Raw genomic sequence first — 21,483 nt, 5'->3', positions numbered from 1 at the left:
GGGCACCATCACTGCCCTTGTCCTGCTAGTCCCAATTTCTTACAAAAGTCACAATGCTGCCAGCCTTCTTGGCCAGCTGTGCACTCTGCTGGTTCATATGCAGCCATCCTTCAACCAACACTTCTGAGGTCCTTTTCTACTGGGCAGCCTTCCAGCCTCTCTTCCCCAAGACTATGACTACATGGGGTTTTTTGTGATTCAAGTAAAGAACCTGGGACTTGGCCTTTCAGACCCTCATACAACGGGCCTCGTCTCATTGATCCAACCTGTTCAAATCCCTCTGGATCCTCTGCACATCCCTACCCTCAAGTAGACCAACACTCCTTCCACTCTTGGTCTTGTCTTCAAACGTACCAAGAACACACCTTGATACCCTCCATCCAAATCACTTGTGAAGCTTTGGTAAACACCATTTGTGACCAGCAACTATTGACCACAAATCTTAGGAGCTGGCAATCCAGCCCATTTTTAACACAGCAAAGAATATACTCATTCAAGCCATGAGTAGCCAGCTTCTCCAGGAGAATCCTGTGGGGAAGTGTCAAAGGCCTTACTAAAGTCAAGGTGAAGAATATCCACAGCCTTTCCCTCATCCACTAAGCAGGTCACATATGCATGTGCTAAAACATGTAGAATTTCCTAAATTTAAAAAAATCATTAGGCTATGTCCCCTCCTTAAGCTACCCAGTAACACTCTGTACATACTTGCAGTGAGGTGACTCTGGCTGGACACCAGGTGCCAAACCAAACTGCTCCATCAGTCACCTCCCTCAGCTTGACAGAAGAAGAAAAATATAATGAAAAGCTTGTGGGTCAGCCTAAGGAAAGGGAAAGGTCATTCACTGTATGTTACAGGCAAAAGAGACCCAGCTTAAGGAAAAAATAACTTACTACCAATCAAATCAGGGTAAGATAATGAGAAATAAAAACTGTACCTTAAAACACATTTCTGGGCTTCACTTCACCCCTGAATTCTCTTCCTCCTCCCCCTAGTATTGCAGAGAGGACAGGGAAGGGAGGCTGTGGTCAGCACTTGCTGTCTCTTCTGCTCCTTCCTACTCAGGGGTGGACCCCTCACACTCTTCCCCTCCGCTAGCACAAGGCATGATCCAGCTGTAGCCTCCTCCCTCAGCCTATGGCTCTCCACCAGCTGCTCTAGCATAGGTCCCTTTCACAGGGTCAGAAGTCTGCCAGAAAACCAGTTCCAGCATGGAATCCTCTCTCCATGGGTCCACAGATCTTTCCAGGAACCTACTCCAGCATAGGCTCTTCACAGAGTCATAACCTACTTGGGGCATCCACTGGCTCTGGTATGGGATCCTCCACCAACTGCAGGTGAGTATCTGCATCACCATTAACCTCGATGCAGTGAAAGGGAACAACTTGTCTCACAATGGTCTTCATTTTAAGATGTAGGGCAACAGCTCTACCCCTGACCTTGGTGTCTGCAACATTGTTTCTCTCTCACATTCTCACTCCTCTCTCCAGCTGCACTTGCTGTTGTGCATCAATTGTTTTCCCCATCTTAAACACGTTAACATAGAGGCACTACCACCACCACTGATGGGGCTGGCTTTGGCCAGCAGTAGGTCTGTCTTGGAGCTAGATGGCATTGTCTCTGTTGGACACGGTAAGTTTCTAGCAGCTTCTCACAGAAGCCACCCCTGTAGCACCCCCACTACCAAAAATACTGTGAAGGATGCCAGTCAAGACAGTTTAACAAGTTTGCAAAAAGACAATCTGTGTGACTATCTGAGCAAGAATGGAGAAATCCACAATCTCTCTAAGCCACTTGTGCCTGGTCACTCTCACAAGGAAAAATAATTTCATGATGTTCAGGAGGAACCATCTTTGTTTCACCACTTCATTTTATTTCACTTCATACCTCTGGTCTTGTCACTGGGCACTCTTGACAAAGCCTGGCTCCACCTTCCTTGCACTTTCCCTGTTGGTATTTATAAACACTTGGAAGGTTCCCATGAGACTTCTCTTCCCTAGGATGAGCTGTTCCAGCTCTCTCAGCATTCTGTCATACAAGAGACAGTCCAGTGCATTCAACGTCCTACTGGCTCTTTTCTGGGCTCTCTCCAGTATCTCCTTATCTCTGAGAGATGGGGATCCCAGAACTGGGCACAATACTTCAGGTGTAGCCTCAGCAGTACTGAATAAAAGGGAGGGATCACCTCCTCCAACCTGCTGGCAGCATTCCTCCTTGTACAGGCCAGGACACTGTTGGCTACCTTCACTGCATTGACACATTGACAGCTCGTGTTCAGGTTGGTGTGCCCCAGGGTCCCCAAAAGCTTTCTTAGCAAAGTAGCTTTCCAGTTCCAACCCCCAGGAGGTACCCCAGATATAAGGTTTTTTTTTCCTTGCCAGGTGAAGAACTTTGCACTTCTTCCTGCGCTTCACCTAGTTGTTATCAGCCTGTTTCTCAAGACTGTCAGTCTTGTGTACCCCAGTCCTTGGGGTACACTTAGAGATTACAGTATCACAGAATGCCAGGTTTGAAGGAACCCCAAGGATCATCCAGTCCAACTTTTCTAGGTAACAGTACAGTTGAAATGAGATGGCCCAGCACCCCATTGAGTCTTAAGAACTGTCCAGTGTAGGGGAATCCAGTACTCCCCTTGGGAGATGATTCCAATGTCTAATTGGTCTATGGTGAAAAATTTTGTTCCTGGAATCAGATCAGAATCTTCCCCTAACTTGTACCCATTGCCCCTGTCTTTTCCATGTGACTCCTTATAAAAAGGGAGTCTCCAGCCTCTTGATAGCCACCCTTAACATACCGGTCTGTGGACCAAGGTCTTGCTTAAATCTTCTGAGGACTGAACAAACCCAGTTCTCTCAGCCTTTCCCCATATGGCAGGTCTTCCAGTCCTCTGATCACTCCCATGGCCCTTCTCCAGACACCCACCAGCCTACCTGCATCTTTTTTGTATAGCAGCAACCAAAACTGAATGCAGATGTCCCTTTTGTTGCCTTTAACATCTCTCAAGTTCAATTCCAGTAAGCTTTGGCCTTGCAAATTTCTGCATACTTGGACATGCTAAACTCACAAGGAAAACAGGTCTCTTGAAATGACATAATTCAGGGGGGAAAAAAAATCCACTTCTCAATTAAGCTTCCTAAATTATCAAAACAATCAATTCAAGAATCAGTTTAACAGCTGCAACTAGTGTGACTGGTGTTTTATTACTGAAATTATAAACTCCTTCAGGAACATTTATTTTCACTCAAGTCCAGATGACCTTAAAGCAACAAAAAGATGAAGTCCTGAACACAGATACATTAATGCTTATAATACTAACATAAATAATGGTCCCTACAATACGTTCCCTCATTAAATGTCTTTTGAGTTACTTACATTGCCATCCTCCTACAAAGCATTGTAATTAAATGTAATAGCAATTAAAATGCATAATAACACAGAATAGTGTTTCAAGCAAACATGTAAATACCTTAAAATTGTTTTCTATAAAACTCTAAAAATGTACGAACACTCGTTCTCATGGGTTATTTCTTTATTCATAAAGTTTTAATCTATGTTCAAAGCTGTCAAACAATCATAAACACACTGTGTACTGTAAGTACAAAACAGGGAATCTAATATAATCCAAGTATCATAAAGGTAAAATCTGAACCACTGATGGTAGTTGCCAATTTTCAAAGCCTGCATTTATAGCTTTGTTCCTGGTTTGGGGAGGGGGGGTTTCTTTGGTTGTTTTGTTTTGGTTTTTTCTTTCGCTGATCCATATAACACAGGATTTATAACTTTTCCCCATCTTCCAAGCCCTTCAGAATCTATTATCCTCTTAAAGAAAACCAAACATTACAAGAGCTATGCTCTCTCTGGCACAATGCCAACAAGATGATGGATTCCACAAATATTGTTTCTTATGTAACCTAGATAGTATTTTTACTATTAAGGCACCATCATGCTTCAGATACAGATTTCTCAACATAAAAGTGAATGCCACCGTACAGAAAAGAAAATATAATTAGTAAAATTTTAAGCCAAAGAATAAGGACTTGCAGCACAGCAGCATTTATGACCAATTTTGACTGGCCTAAGTACTCATATATAAAACACTTTCACTAAGTTCCTAGTATTTTTCTACCTGGCATTTTGCCAGATATTTACCCTCTGTAGTAAATGCAATACCTCTAACACTCGTCTATAAGAGCTATTTTGCAAAAAGCAAGCATTTGTTTATCACAAATAGGCTGTTATGACAAATTAATCCTGCATGCCCTCTCTGCTACGTGTTGCTCAAAAAGTCAGCTACCTGCATTCACGCCCTCACCCCAAAGAATGGCAGTTCTAAAGCAAACTGCAGGAAGACATAAGACCCCTAATTCCAAATAGAACCTAAAAGGTCCCGTCCTAGCACGATCTCGAAGTGTAAAACATGAAAAATATTAGTTGTGCAAGTACACCATCTGGTGGCCAAAGATTAAACTCAGACAAAATACCTTGAAAGAAAACATTTTGATCACTGGCAGCCATACTTTGTCATCGACAGATTGGTATCAAGCATTTCTTCTTTTTTCCTCTAAACAACGTTGGGCTGTGCACCATGATGCAGCTGTCACATTACAGACAGACTTTCTTCCACGCCTGTTCCTTTCACTAACTATATTTTTAACTAATACCCATTTAATAATAGGTACAATAAAAACCCCTAATAGTTATTATTGTTTTTTCCCTGTTCCTTTATTCCCCACTCCCAGCACCTTTCAATGCTTTGTCTCCTCTCCCTGTGCACCTAACATCTGAGTTAGTATTGCTGAATACTGCTCTTCTCACTTCCACCTTTGCTTTTTTGACCTTCTTTCCTCATCTTTCCAATCTAATCAGAGTGCAATTCCATGAGAAGGAAATCTGACCTTGTCTTTGGCCAGTCAGAACTTCAAAATCTGGTGTTACTGCAGACTCTTTTCTTTGGAAACATTGTTCACGCAACATTAACCTTAAGATATTGAAGACCAAAGTAACCACAATCAAAATAAAATGTAAATTTGTAAAAAACTACACTAACAGACATTATCTGTCAACATTAAAGAAAAGTTTCAAGGAAGAAAAAGCTTCTACTTATTGAATGAAACATTGCTCTACTGTGCACCATTTTAGTTTCAAAAAAGTAACAGATATCTAGAATGTTACCAAAATACCATAAATCACAATATTCAACTATTTTAAAAATCATTTATATGCAGCTGTGTGGACAAACAATAGAATTTGTACTTTTTGCTTTGTCTGAACAGTAGATCACTAGACACTTACAACTATCATTCAAGGATCATATAACCTAAAACTGAATTGCCTTAAGCCATCCTGGATGACTATATTTATCTTTGGAGAGCATTCAAGTAATTTGTGTTCTGTGAAGAAACATGAAAAATTATCAGAGCTTCAGACCATATGCCACAGGGACATTTATTTTTCTTTTTTTTTTTTTTTAATGACTGCAGAAGGCAGTTACCCAGAATATGAAATATCACAAGAACTCTACACATGAGAAATACTTTAGGAGACAAGTTCGACCAGTATTTTTTAAAATCTTCCAATTTTTTGAAATTTCTTCTGTTGATCTCACTACTTAAATAATCCTTTCAATATCTAGTTCCTCTAGCTACTTATATAGCCTAATTGATAAAAATAGATATTCAGCAAGTCTTTGGATAATGAGATCTGTGTTAACAGTCGCTTTTTATCCATGGAGATCTTGACAAGCTACCAGCAAAATTAATTTCCTTAGGAAGTTTCCGTTTTGTCTGTTTTAATTCAGAGGTACACAGTAATTGTAAGCATGCTTCCAGGAAACTGTAGGGATTCCAAGCATGTATAAAGTGCAGCTACCAAGTTTTCTCAGTGAAGGAGAGCAAAATAGAAGTAAACTATTTAAAATATCACTAAGTTTCATGAGTGGTACACAGACAACGCACACACTGAAATGTTAATAAACAAATAGGAAGGCATCTCAAATCTCCGGAAAGTTCAAAGTGAATAAGGGAAAAAGTCTTATGATACAGAAGAATAGTATCCTACAGTTTAAGGACAGCACTGTTTTGACTCTTGCAGTTGTAGACTTAATCTCAGCCTTGCTTGGAGTCCTTAAAGTGAAATAAGAAAGATTTCAAAAGAAAGACCGATTTTCAGTTGCAAAGCAAGAATGTCTCCTCTAAGTATAGTACCCTTTAAGAGATGGTTGGAAGAGAGAAACTTCATAAAAAAGCTATGCATACTTCATCATAAATGCTCCCACTGATATCTGCTCCATAAATTGGTGCCACAAAAGTTAAGTTCTTCCAGTATTTACGCTCCAGATCTTCATAATTTATGTGTCTTGGTGTGCAGTATCTGCAGAGGAAAAGAGAGGCAAAGGTTCAGTACAGTCTTTCAACAACTACCTTCACAACAAACTATGCTTCTGATCCCTCAAACTGAATTCTAAGAGATCGTTTTATTTCACATTCACTGAAACAGATTGTCTTGAATTCTTAGTTTCATGATTCACCATAGCATGTAACCTCCTACCTGAAAGCTACAGTAAGTCATACAGGTACCCACACAGTATTTTCTTCAGTCTCCATCAGCTAAACAGTGCATCTAGTAATTGTCCTCAAGCTGAGTCTTTCCCTTATGCAAAGACATAGGCATAGGTCCTGCATAAGCCTGTCTCACAACAACCCAAATGTACTAGTAATTCTGACAAATAGCAGCCCTGCCAGGCAAAAAAAAAATATTCTCTTCCTCTTTGTGACAGTTTTAGGCTGTGCCTGGGAAAATTTTCCACATATTGAGTAGAAAAGTGGTAGAATGTAAATCAATTACCATTGGCTGTAAAAGGGAAAATAATGACAAGGTCTAAATAATCCCATTGGTCTGATATCTAACAAACTTGGTTGTATAAACTAACTTTTTTTCCTTTTTTTTTAATCTTCTTTGCTATAGCAGATACTAACTGGTGCTTTTGCTAGGCTCTTGCTGACCATGGCTGCATTCTTTTGTGGAGAAGTACTAACAAGCTATCATCTGGTAAGAGGAGGAAGCTGTTGGTTGAAGGAATTGATTTAGGGACCAGAACCCCAGACATTGTCTTACTGATAGAAGGAGATGCTTTAACCCTGATGGGTGGCAAACCCTGGGAACAGAGTGCAGCTAGAAGGAAAACACAGACACGTCGGCTCCCTAGAGGCCACTGTGACCTAAGGGAGTTATGCAGGGACCTGATAACAAGAACAAAGCAAAACTTAGGACAGAATTATGGAATCCCTTATCTCTTGCCTGACGTATGCTTAAGCCTTCTGAAAAATATATGCGTCCGTGTGATACTTTCTCTCTGTAGCCAATCATGAATTTACAACTGTAGTATGGACATACCAATGACCAATTACAAGCTGCCTTCTGATAGTATGTTAACCTATATAAAGAAAAAGCTTTGTACAATAAATCAACACTTGGCTTGCATCAGGCCTCGTCCCGTCTCTCCATCGCAGCAGTTGGTAACCCTCTAGTTTTGTTACTCTTCCTTTCTGGAGTGGGTGCTCAGCCTAGGCTGGGAACACAAAAGCCTAGGGTAAAGACACTGTACCAAACCTGCCTTGTTTGGGGTAAACAACATCAGCAGCCTGTTGCATGGGATACTTATGCTAAGCCTGTGCTCCTTCCAAGTTTGGACATAATCCTAGCTACACGCTCAGTCATAGGCTGTAAAGGTCTTATAAGGTTGACCACTGGGCCACATTCAAGGCTCAAGTAATGTAAAAGTATACCTCAAATGGTAAACATGTCACTCTCTGCCTCAGCTCTTGGCACTTAAGCTCTTGCTACTAAGCTTCTTGCTATTGCTTCTATTAAGCTCTGCTCGCTCACACATGTATGTAACAGGAAAGAGTTAACTGGAGTTTGATTAGAAGTACCCAGCTGCCTGGGGCTGCCTGGGAATGCTTAAGTGTTTGATCAGAAGCTCCCAGGTGCACAATAAGAGTAACGACTAACATGTATCTGTAGGTTCCTCTGTTCATAAAACTAAGTGGGGATGGGAATGGACTGAATGTGTTGACATCCTGAGCTAATCACAAAAGTCCTTCAAACCCTCGTTTGACTGCTAATGGACCTGAGGAAGATGAAGATGAGGAAGGCTATTGCTGGGCAGGGGATGTGCAACCCCCTGAGCAGGCTGCGTGCATGAGCAGTAGGGTAAGAACACGATTGTTAAATTTGGGTGGGGCTTTGGCTCCAAGACCCAGCCTCCTGTGATGTCCTGGCCTGATGTCACATAATACGGACCCTTGAAAAAACCCGAAGATCGCTACTGGCAAAGTTCTGATGCTTCCCTGATCCTACAAAACAAGATTTGGTTCTGCGGGGAGCTGCCCAGGTGGGAGACGGACAGCTCTGCCATTTCACAATCTTCGGTACTGCCGTGTTTCTTATTAAGTGTTTAGGGTAAGTTAGTTGTGCTTTACTTGGGATTGGGCTCTTCTTTGGGGTTTTGTGGGTAGCTTGCAGGGTTGTGCCATGCTTTTGGATTTCATACCTTACAGCGCTCCAGCGCAACCTCGTCCACCTTTAAAATAAAGATGTACCTATCAGCACCCGTGGTACATGTAATTAATTAATTCCTCATCATAAAGAGGTCACTAATACAGCAAACTACTGGCCTCTACAGTTCAGAGAGAAGCCAGCAGCCCAGGAAGTGCCACCATGCTTCAGTTTACCCAGAAGCTCATAAAGAGTCCTTCTCAAGATGCTCTGAAGCTACAGACAGCCTTGCATCGTATCAGGAGTCCCACTGTGTCTTGAAAGGGACTGAACCCCAAGGGTGAGCACCCAGTCAGTGGGCAGAACTTGTCTGAATCTTGGCAGTTCCCAGCATCTACTAAAGCTATGAGCTGCAGACTGGCGACTCACAACTCTTTGTGTGCCAGCTTGCAAAAGCAGGAACAGCATCCAGCTGCATCCTGCATGACCCTACAGGTCATGGGGAACTTCAGAGCACCATCAGTGCCTGTAATTCAGTGTCAGGACTACCTGTGAGCGGCCCATATAGCTTTACAAAGGACTGCCCATAACCTTTGAAACAGCAAAGCAGTTGCCAAGAGGAATTCGGCAGTGCTTATTTCGAGCCAAGCCAGAGGAAAGCTGCATTGCCCCCCCAGCCCCCTCTCTCAAGCAGCAGCTCCAGGAGGGAGATGCTTCCCCCTCAGCACCCCACTGGTCCCTTTGGAGGGACCTCTGTGCCAAGGGAGCCCTGAGAGAGAGAGAGCCTGTTCCAGGAAAACTTGTTGGCAGAAGACTATGCCTGCTCCCACCCTCTGCAGCCTCTGCTGTCCGGAAGGGACCGTTCCAAAGGAGCCACCCAAGGCCGTTCCAAGGGAACCTGCCGACTTTATGCCTCATCCTCCCTGCAGTTGCGGGAAGAGAAAGCTGCACCCACCACCATGTCTGGAGGGACTACCCTGGAAACTGCGCCAGCCCTGCAAGCCCTGAACTGGCCACAGGACCAGCCACAGCAGCCAAAGCCCCAGCCGGGTCCCCGGATCCAGTCAGCATCAGCAGCCTGCCAGCATAGCCTAGGCAACTAGCTTAGCAACAAACAAAAGTGTATCTTTTCAGTTTCATGTGTTCAGCACCAGATGCAGTTCAGGTTAAATCCCTGTGCATGTAGCTTGCATGGTGTTGTGAATTAAGCCTCATAAGCAGCCTCCCCAGCATGTTTGGAGTCATAACTCATGATCTTAATTGATTTAAGTCTCTGAAAGGTTCCTTTGATTGTATTGCCCTAACCCATTTTGTCTCTTTAGCTTTTTAGAGCCACAAGCATCTTGTGTTGCCATTTGGTGGACAAGTGGTGGAACTGCAATCTTCATTCTTTGTTGAATAACTATTTTACAATTTTTCCAATTGGGTTCAAATTGTTACATGGTACTAATTTATGGGATATATCCACAATTGTGCACTAGAATCTGCATATAAAAAATTATTAATAATAATTTTTAATTTTAATAAAAGTTCATTTCCATATTTTGTCTTTTCATATTCATAATTTAATAACCTCCCTTCATTACATTTATAAATTGTAAATATATGTAAATATTGTATATTTTGCAAACATTCATTGCATTTCATATTTCTAGATTGTAGTTTTTCTTGTAAATATTTGCTTTCCAACTGAGCTGGTCTGACAATTTTATGTTGGGAGGGAATTTTAACCCATCACACCCATTTCCCAGACAGATCTTTTTATCAAAAGTATCATGTTGTAAACTGTTGATACCAAAACCTCTACCATGCAGTGGGGAAAAAGTAAGGAATTTTTCTTTCCACCTCTTCAGTGCAGTGCACCACACTTTTATATGCACAGAGATATTTCTGCATATACTTTGGGAAGGTTACTCAAAACTCACATAAAATCTTGTGGGAACACAAGCACACTACCATAAAAACATCCACTAGCAGCTTTTGGTCTAGGATCCTTTGTAAGGCCTATGTTACCCGATAGTTAGGTCCTCAGAAACCAAAAGTTGCTCTTCCATGACTGAAAGTCTGAGAAGTTTCATATAAGCACTGCCAATTTACAACACTTGAACACTGGAAAGGAAACCCAAACATTCAAGAATTAAGTAGATCAGGCACTTTTACAGTAACATGAAAGAGAGAAGCAAGTTAACAAAACACTTCTTAACAAAGCATTCTCAGCAATAGCACTGTATTTCTCACAAGAGGGCTCCAGACATCAGACTGTAATATTGATACTATAACACAAGTATGTTGACTACAGCTTGTGCAGGTATGCCCATGCTTCCCAGAGGCCAAGGTGGAGAAGCACCTTGTTTCAATAGCAAATCAAGAATGCCAAAGCAAATAGAATATGCATACACAACAGCAGCAATAATTTAACTGTTCATAGCCCTTCTGTCTTTCCCAAAGGAAATGGATAACATCACAATAGTCAGAGAAAAGAGGCTTTAATAGAATAAATTGTTTTTTATGGGAGAATAGGGATTCTAACCTACTTAACGGTTTAAGAAATACTTACTGCATTGAGTGTCACAGGAGGCTGTGTGACATTTTCTCAGAAAAAGTGATCAATACTTAGACCTGCATCTAGTAATAGATAAGCCCTCCCAACTGTTAACTTCACCTAAGAAATGAAGTTGTAAACTGATTTCAGTAAAAAACATGAAAACTGAAATCCCAAATATCTTCCATGATAAAGAATATCATAAACTTGACTAGTATCATGCTACGCTGTCCTAGTTTAGAGCAGGACAGATTGCTATATTGCTTCAAAAGGGGCAAAAGAATAATGTTCATACAAATGGCTTGGATAGTAATGGAAAGTTTAAATGAAAAGGCAATTAATATACTACAAAAACTACAAAGCATTAGTGGTGAGCATAGCAAATCAAAGAAATACCCAATCTAAACTTAACACACAAGTTCCTTTACACCAGACCAAAAAGCCCAATGCTTCCCTTCTTCCCACCTGGGGTTCACCCAGCACCCCAGGGCTCTTTCTTCCCCCCACATTAGTAGGCTGGTTTCAGGCTGGCCAGGCCTGAACTGCCCCCCATGCCTTTTTTCCCTGGCATTAGGCCTGGAGAGGTCAAGATTGTGCAGGGGGGGAGAAAATTTAAAAAACCCAGACAGTTAACTCAGGCCAAAGAGGCCTGTGATACTTCCCCATTGTTACAAGATAAGAGAGCATCCCTCTCCCGTGGGAGCAGAGAGGGAAGAAAGAGAAAGACAGTAACTTTGCAGCCAGATTTATAAGGGTGCAGGATTTAGGGACAGAAATATGCTCTTTCCTGTGTCCACCCACTGGGCTGGACACTACACACTGGAAGTCTCAGCTCTGTGGCTTCTGTTTTAGAGGCACCCAGCCTAAACAGCCACATAATAAAAACTTCACAATATATTTGCATTATGAAACTCTCATGAAATTGGTATTTTTCATCTCATCATGGCTTAATAAAACGTAAAACTTAAACACATATGAACAGGTGTCACGAAAATTACATCAGATACCACACAGCTTTTCTATTATAATCTCCCCTCAACAGTTAATAATCAAGTAACCACAGACTTGATTCTCATTCCCACTTAATACATGAATGAAATTTTGAAGTGTGATAACCTCAGTTTTTCACAAGTCATATCTATGGGTAGAAATAAACCAATCCTTTCTTAAATGCAAGAAAAACCTTCATTTTTACACATGGCACGAGTATTATGGAACATTTGCTGAGAAGTCTCTTTAAAAGCTTTTCATGTCCTACATTTTCCTGACCTTGACAACAGACTTCTCTTCTGACCTCTAAATTTCTTAAATTAACTTATCATTCCTTCAAGCTAGGTCAGTGTTACCTTCCTTCAAGTATCTTTTCTCTCTAAAATCCTTTGACTCATCTCCCAGAAACTATATCCAGTCAGTTTCAAGCAAATTACTTAAGTGTAACTTACTCTTTTTCTCTAGGTAAAAGGATTGGGGAAGAATACCTTCTACCACTTCCACCTTTTTGGACAGAAAATATCTTGCCTCAAGTTTTTCAGATGCTTTTTTGCTGCCTTGGTAACAGATGTTTTCAACAACCGAAACAAAGAAAAATATACTTACTGTGGTACCCTTCCACGACTTAGGAAACAGGAAAACCTCTACAGAGAAGTGAAAAAATCACCAGCTCAAAGAAACCATAATATGGAGACAAATATATGTCTGTCTTTCCAAACAAGATCCCCCGTAACTTACTTGTCACTGATGGCCAGCTGCTTGAACTCCTTCACTGTCATTGGCTTTTTTTGAACATTGTACTGCATGAAGAGCCCTGATTGGCCAGTGACCATCTGCTGAATTGGAGCAGGAATCACCAAATCTTCAATATCATCATAATGTTTTCTTGGCTTCCACTCCTTTGGTGGGATAACCTTTAAATTCAGAAATAAAAAACAGGACATCAACAAAGCAACATGCTGCTCCTGGCTTGCTCCTACCCCACTCACATGCAATGGGGAGGGAGAAAATACATCAAAAGCCTCAAGGATCAAGACAAAGAACAGGAAAAGGGTATCACCAGCTAAGGTCAAAGACTCAATCTGGGCAAACAAAATCAATTTAATTTAAACAACCACCACCAATTCAACAATTCAATCAGAGTAGGCCTGTGATAAACACAACTGGACATTAAACACAACCTTCCCCTCATTCCTTCCCTCCTCCTGCAACCCGCTCTGCCACCTCCTACCCGCCAGTCATGCAGGGGAGCAGGGAATGCGGGCTGTGGTCGCCCCCAGTCCATTACATGTTGCAACTGCCTGTTCCCTTTTCCTGGGAAAACTCCACAGTCTTGCCCTGTGGCACTATGGTGGCCCTCCCATGGCAGAAAGCCCTGCATGACCTTTTCCCACCAGTATAGAACCTTGTGCAGGCTGTGATCCTCCCAGTAATGGAGTGCTTCAACATTGGATTCACGGAGTCATGGTCATCCTCAAGATCAGCCTGCTGCTCCAGAGTGGGTTGCAGATAGGGTTCTTCTCCACTGTTATCTTTTAAGGCCTGCTGTCTCACTCACCAAGGCTGAAAGGGCGTGTCTGTTACAGCATGCCTCCCTCCTCCTTCCTCACTGACCCTGGTCTCCATATACTTGTATCTCTCAGGTCCCACTCCAATCAAAACAAATGAGCTCCAAAAACAAAAGAAGTTGCACAACAGATTTTCCCCCTCCTAAATATGTTACAGTAGAGGCACTGACTTGTCACAGCCTTGGACAAAGGCAGGTCTGATGTGAAGATGGGGCAGAGCAGGAAGTTTCCCAAAGCTTCTTACTGGGCCACACCAGCCCTCCCCCACTATCAAAACCCTGTCAAACATAGCACCCTATTTTACAGAGCTTTAGAGTCTGTTTAACTTGATCCCTATAGAACTGCAGGGTACAACTCTATTAAGCAAGAGTTTGCACTAATTTAGACAATACTAGGTTTTATATTAACATGATTTAAACCCCATAATTGAAGATTAAAGCTATTTGCAGATTAAGCAATTGTAAAGTTAACACTTTTATTTCAAATACTAAAGAATTGCCTGAAGTCTGCAAAAAAATCCTAAAGTGTTAGGCATAAAGGCATTAAGAATTTTTAAAAAGCCTGTAGTCCTACCAGTGTTCTTTAATGGGTTTTGTAATTTTGCACATTCATTGCATGCATTATTTTATCTGAAAACAGAAAACTTTCTGGACTTGAAATTGCATCCATTTTAAAACACAGTAACAAGACATTTTTAGTATGTATTTTTGTTCTGGTTTTGAACTTTTACTTGCCTGAAGGCTCACTTACATGTTCTTTGATCCACTCATTATATTCACTCTTTTCTCTGGTGCTGAAATCAAATTTTCACAAGCATTGGCTTGGAAACTTACAATAAAGTAGGATATTTTATAAGCATGCATCTACCCATACAAATTATGTTGCTTCAATAAAGACTCTGCATTTTCTAAAAAAGGTTAGGGCACAGACTGGCGATGTTAAAATATGTTCAAAGGAACACACAGCTAGCCAGTATCAGAAATTGAAATAATGACTACAGTCTCTGAGTTTTTAGCACTGATCTGTCCAACTGAAGCCTCTTCACACTCCCTTTAGCAAAAATAGCCTCTTCAAAGTCAGGCAAGTTAGGTTTATTCCATGAAGGTAACATTCACTTTCATATACCAGTAATCTTCTAGTCTGCATTTCATTCTGTACATAATTAATTCTGCCCCAACTCTTCTGAAAATTGTTCTTCTTGTACTTGCCCAAATTTATTTTCAGCATCACGTTCCATAATTACTTTTCTACTTGCCAATGCAACTATAAATTAACTATTTTGCTCTATATAAATGCAGTCTCTAAAACACTTCTTATTCAAGTAAAGAACAACTAATCTAACACTACACTTTGTTTTTAACTTGTATTGCCTCATTCCTTGCACTCTTTTTTGAAGTACAAGATTCCCTGTAACACAAAGCTAAAATATAGTATCTGTGCCTAAAGCTCATTACAGACGTTCAAAAGCCTAATGGAAAAATTTTAGGCCATTTACCACAGTATGTTTACCCACTGTGGAAATGGTTTAATGTTGTTTGTCTAGTACCTTTACCATTTGTTTCAGACAGTATTAGAAACTTTTTTTAATTAAAAAAAAAATAATTCATTTCCTACCTCTTTCCCTGCCAATACGTGCAAGCATTATAGTCATTTTACAGCATTTACATACACATAATATTTCAACCATGTAAGAAGCCTTCTTCCCTTACACTTTCACGTTTAACAAAACTGTTGGAACTGCCTACTCCGCTTATGAACTCTGTTCAGAGATTAAATTACTGTTTCTGGTGATGCATCTATCCTCTGGTAGCTTCTATTATCTTTACATTCAAACTTGAGTTTGTACATCCTAGACTTAATACAAATTAGGTCCTGTGTAAGTTAATTTTATATTACTGTTGAAACAGGATAAAATATTTTATTCTTGTTACTTTAAATCCAATTTCCAAAACTCACAAAGTGTCCTTTAAACTTCTGCAATACAAATTACTGACCTGATAAGATTTGTTTTCAAAATACTTATTTGCTTCATATTTGACACATACACTTTTTTGAACATATTAAAAAGTAGGGAAAACCAGAATATAAAGGGTCTCAAGACAACTGAGTATTCTTTCAAGATCCCCTCCAACCTGTAACATTCTCTGATTCTGTGAAAACAGCTAGCAATGCTTTAACTGCTATTCTAGTATCAACAGAAGGGCAAGGCAGATCTATATTGCATGGTGAGGAAGTCCCTTCCTAAGACACAATACAACTGAAACAACTGAAACATGATTAATGTAATTATCTTTTTAAGGTTTTGTTATGCTTTCTTGTACAACAGACATTATTCCAGGTATTCTGTAAACCCAGGTCAGGGGACATCCCAAACAAATATAAACACAGGTATATAAAAAACAAGGGGTTTGTGCTCCTGTGACTATCCCATTTTAACAATCCATACATGGAGAAGAGCATCCAAAATACTTTTGAAATGTGATAGACGGAATGGGAATGAAATCCTAGGTGTATGGCAAAAAAAAAATGGAGGCACACTTGCACAGGGATTTTAACTTCAAAAAGCCAAATTATACAGTGTAAAATTACAAATCCGTGACTTACTGAATGCACTCCGTTTCAGTGGATTCAACAGAAACACTGAGTGCTATAGGAGTAGCAGCAAACTCTGCAAATCAGATCTTGGATTTATTTTTAAGACTCCACTGATTTTCAGGTTTTCTTTATTGCCTATTGTGTACAATTGAAAGAGAACAGACATTTGTAACCAAATTTTTCCATCCCTACTACCTTGAAATGAGATTTAACAATCTCATTGAGAGATTGTGTTAGAGCAAGAAATAAAAACTAAATTCCTTCCTTCAACAAAACAAACAAAGTAGATAGATCAACTGAAACTACAAAATACTTCACTTGTTATCTAAGTGAAAGTGTTTGAATATACTTTTTAAGTTACAGTTGAATTTATTGCAGCAGTCTTCTAAGGAGGATCACTGACAAGGGGCTTTACGCTGTAAAGCTGGTCACTTTGTATAAACAATGCACGTTTTGTTGGACACTGTATCCTTGAAGGGCCAAGGGATTTACCATTCCTGGCCTGTGCTGGAATGTCCTATTGAAATGAAACAAAACACTGTAGGAAGAAACCAAGGCTATCTAGAAGAGCTTTTAATTGGATTTAAGAGTATGTTGGGGAACATCCTGAGATACATCATCAATCAGGACTCCGAAAAGAGAAGGAAGATTAGAGATACCCTTTCTGTGAACTACCCTCATTATAATACTAAAACCCATACCTCCTAGCTAGAAATCCCCCTTCCCAAGTAAATGTGTACTGAATTTAAAAGAAGCTGTATCTTTAGGGTGAAGATAGAGACTAACCAATGTCTAATGCTTAGACATTAATATGAGGTGTAGCTAATATGTTTTAGTAAGTATCCACTAGAAATTTCCACTGGTGTGATAGCTTTGTGGGGATACCCCAGGAACACCAGGAGAAAGAATCGATTTTTAAGACAACAGTTTGGTAATGGCAACAACACTGAAAAATTCATTCTTAAGGAAGCAGCTCATGATCTCCTCTGGAAAACAAGTGGTTTAAATTTATATTTACGTTAAGAAAAAGTAAAATGTTGCTTGAAAATTTAAAAATACATGTTCAGTGTCAACTAAGCATATGCATCCAAATTTACTACTCACTTCTACTAATCCTGAAAGATATATCTCTGAAGTACTTTGTCACTTAAATTACTAAAATGAACTTTCAGGTACAGAACCTGAATCTACACCTCACAGCACTACAGCATGAGGAAGAAAAAAACCCACAGCCTAACCTCTTGTAATCTGTTCTATTGATCATTATTTTGGAGATTGATTTTTTTTTTTCACTAGATTAATGTAAATTAAACACAATACATGTCTGCAGCCATTCCACAGCCAGCACCTGCACTAAGTGAAACACTTTGCAGGTATCACTGCTGCATCTAGTATTCAGTTTCACATATTCATGTGCCTAACTTGAAAACATAGCTACTCCTTTGGCCCATTACAATACTTCTTAAGGTGTTTCAACTTTAAAACAAAGCTTACAGGAAATAAAAGTACATTTAAAAAGTACAGCATTAATGTATTTTATTTATGTCATTTTTGCCTTTCAGTGAGAATTGAATGTTCAGATCACACACGTTTCATATATGCCAGAATTAATCCCATGGTTGGTTTCTGCAGAAAAAAGAAAGGTGAAGGAGGGAAGAGAAGGAAAAAAAAAACCTGATGAAGAGCACTTACATTTTATGAATGTCTCAAAAATAAAACCGAATTTGCCTAGGCTTTTTAAGGATTATAGTTTTGTATATGGTCATACACCTCTTGAAAGTTGTCAAAGTGGTAAACAGATACAGTTTTTAAACGAAAATTAAACATAAGGTACTTTTTTTTTCCCCTCCCATGAGGAAGCTCCTTGTTTTTAATACTATCTAATGAAGAGTTTAGTTACAGTCTAGGTCTGACACTGCTGTGATAAAGAGCAGATCATAAATATGCTTTTCTTAAACAGTATCAGTTCACTTTTAGGTTCTTCTGTTTCGTTGGTTAGCTGGGTTGGGGTTTTGTTTTGTTGTTGTTTAGGGTTGTTTGGGGATTTCTGTTGTTTCTTCCAAACATATGATACTAATTCTGGCTCATATAAATCTTCCTCATACAGCCAGAGTAATAAAAAAAAAAAAGGAGTACAATTTCTGCATACATGTCTTGTTTTATACAAAATGTACCACAGAACCCAAGTACATAAAAAGAAACAAATTAAAATGGAAGAAAACTGGGATCACCTCAGTGGCTAGTGTTAAGGCACTTTCTATTTCTTTGGCTAAATCCCCATGAAAGAGTATTAGAAACTATCAACAGCTGAAATAAAGCTGCATGAAAATAACTATTTTTTTTTTAATGTTTTCTCCACGTACTTAATCCACACAGCTGGAATATCTTGCTAACACAAATGTTAAGGCATAAATCTGTTGTGCAACAGATGGCATTTGCTGTTAAATTTACTGTTCACGAGAGGACTGAAATAGTTCATCCCCACGCAAACAATCAGGTTCCATAATAGAGTTGAATAAGTGAAAATTTATTACTCCTGTTTCCAGCAAAGAGTTTGAAAATACTACATATATGTACACTCCCTTAGATATCAGAAAGCAAATAAACTACAGCGTTTTCAAAGTGTTAGGGGTTCAGTTCTGCTTTGTTTGACAGGACGCAGGGAAGAGGAACTAGGTAGGAGAAAAATCAAGAATGGTAGGATTTGGTTTTCTTCTCTCAATTTTTAAATGCTTTAACTTTGCAACAACAGTTTAAAAATAAAATTATGAAGATGGCTAATTACAGGGACTACTTTAAGTAACTAAGCTAGGATTTTTAGACCTTCAGTGTATCCTGCTGCTTTGAAAAGTGACAAAAACACATATGGCATAAATAGTTATATGACGTAAACACTAAATCGCAATCAGACTTCATCTCTGACAATCACTTTGTCTTTGTGCAGGAGCACCTGCTGTAAGATCCCAGATGTACCTTTGTTCAGAGAGCAATGCAATGGTAGCTAGTGTACATCCAATTCTCATTCACAAAAAAGATAGCACAATCATCACTAAAAAGAAATTTTCATTCAAACAGCACCTCATTATCTTCACGCATACACCCACTGCCTAGTGGAATCCTGTGGTTCAGTACAGTTATACACAACCCTAAAAGGCAAAGTATAACACCTGGTGGATCAGGATTTCCCAATTTATACTATGAACTCCCTATCTTGTTCTAACTTGCCAAAACTAGTTTAAACCTGCCTTAAGAGACCTTTTTTTGTTATTGTAAACATGGAAACAATTGACAGTGAAAATAATACATATCATCTTCATTAGTTTGCATGAAACAGAGAGAACAAATAGCTGACTCTTATAGCAGCAACAGATCAGTGTCTGGTCACTGAAAACCATTTGGAATAAATGCCAAATGCTAAAAAGGTCCACTTCACAACTGCCATAATATAAATACTGGGAAAAGAGACAATAGGAACAATTTCCATTCTGCATTATAGAGGTTTACCTTGGCAACTCCAGCCCTGTGAGCACCTTGTGATTCCATGTACACTAAGTATTTGTTGAACTCCCTGAATTCATCCATCGAAGGCCTAAAAGTCATGATTTTGCAGCTTGGGTTTGGAGGACTATCTGAGGTGACAGAAGCCATTGTGGTTCACTTTCAATCCAGCTTTTAAAAAAAAAAAAAAAAATCAAGAAAAAGGAGAGACAAGACACATGGAAGAGAACAATCTGCAAAGCAAATTGTAACACATGTTTCTAACAGGAAAAAGTATCTTCTGCTAATATGAAACAAAACGTTTACTTTTGCTCCTTACTCCCTTAAGAATGCTTAGCCCTCACCCAACACAAACACTATCATGAATGACATTCATACAGTCCAGTGCATCCCTTTGGCTTTATGGCACATCTTCTCAAGTTAACCTTTAACATCATACTAGCATCTTTCCACACTGATCCATCTTCAGGTTGCTGCATTTCTCCTTCTAGAAATTTACATTACATAAGTACAATCTATCAGTATTCTCACACTAAAGAACACCTGGCTTTCCTAACTCTCATATCAGCATTAAACAACAGGACTGTATTACCCCTCATTCCCTGAAATCTCTTCAACAGATACAGAGTATACAAGGCATACACATGAAGACAATGAGCATTTGTTAATTCCATTTCTACATTGAGGATAGTTAAAAGCAAAGTAACATCTATGTTTCATATTAAGATACAGCAGTCACAAAAGAACTGATCTTCAGGCAACTGACCAACCTGTTTTAGCTTCAGCAGGTGCGGCAATTTCTAATAACACATCACCATTTGCTATTTATTGTTCACAAAATTATTCCTTAATCCTACAAAAAAAAAAAAAAAAAAAAAAAGGTTAATTCCAGCATAGAAATAAACTCAAACACTCAAAGCTTCTTAGTGATTTTGCTTTCCCAAGCATACAATTTATCTTATTCCTCATTTTGTCACTCTGCAAAACACAGGTAATCATGTTTTATGTCACACTGCCACTGTAAATTTTGCTTGTATGTCAGGATATTAGGTACTAATTTCATTTATTTCATGAGCCTTCTTGCTTGGTATTAATGTCTACACATGAAAGGTGTATGTGGAAAACGTCTTCCAAGTTTTACTCTCCTATTGGTATGCCAATATTTTGCCTGCTTTGCATCTTTATTTTTCCCCTCTCATTTTGTCTCCGCAATTCACCTAGCACATCACTCTCCATTCTTAACTACAATTCTAGAATTTTTTTTCCGTATTTCCAGCTTCACTAGCATGCTATTCCCCTCCTTACACTACTTTCCATCTGTCAAGGGTTAGGGCTTGGTCAGCAACTATAAGTGACAGATGCTCTCCATCAAGCCCTTCCAAAGGAAATAGGAAGGGAATAAGCCAGAGGGACTTACGGATTAGAAAAATAAAACAGCTTTAATTAAAATAACAGTAATAAAATTAAACACATACACATATATGTAAAACTCATAACTGACCAACCCCAAAGGCAATCTTGTTGGTCACTTTTAAGGACACCTGTTCTGTCTGCTCCTCCCTGCAGGTGTGGCCTCTTACTGGATCTCCAAGTTGAAATGTAAGATTTAGCAGTGACCTTGGTCTCCAAAGGTGCAATTAAAAGCAAGAAACTTTCTGTATACCAATCCTTGGTAGTAACTGTAACTATCAAGCATTATCAGTTCTAGAAGCAGACACCATCTGCAAAAATATCCTGTTAGCTTCAGAAGTGCAGTTACTTAGAAGAGCTGAAAAACAAAAAAATCATTAAACAAT

The 21,483-nt window shown here is 39.4% G+C and overlaps 1 protein-coding gene across 1 annotated transcript in view; it reads right to left on the bottom strand.

Annotated features, from left to right (window-relative positions):
* Nucleotides 1-5,167: 5,167 nt before the first annotated feature.
* The window catches only part of LOC128979642 (lysine-specific demethylase 4C-like), a 34,526-nt gene continuing 18,210 nt past the window's right edge, over nucleotides 5,168-21,483 (bottom strand). The window contains exons 2-5 of the mRNA XM_054397971.1: nucleotides 20,458-20,540; nucleotides 19,694-19,858; nucleotides 12,765-12,940; nucleotides 5,168-6,367 (exon numbers count right to left, since the gene is read on the bottom strand). Of these exons, the coding sequence (XP_054253946.1) occupies nucleotides 6,232-6,367; nucleotides 12,765-12,940; nucleotides 19,694-19,837 (456 nt within the window). The 5' untranslated portion in view covers nucleotides 19,838-19,858; nucleotides 20,458-20,540 and the 3' untranslated portion in view covers nucleotides 5,168-6,231. The remainder of the gene's footprint in view (nucleotides 6,368-12,764; nucleotides 12,941-19,693; nucleotides 19,859-20,457; nucleotides 20,541-21,483) is intronic.

Source organism: Indicator indicator, chromosome Z (genome assembly GCF_027791375.1).
Source record: "Indicator indicator isolate 239-I01 chromosome Z, UM_Iind_1.1, whole genome shotgun sequence".
NCBI lineage: Eukaryota > Metazoa > Chordata > Aves > Piciformes > Indicatoridae > Indicator > Indicator indicator.
This window is presented reverse-complemented; position numbering and strand designations above follow the sequence as displayed.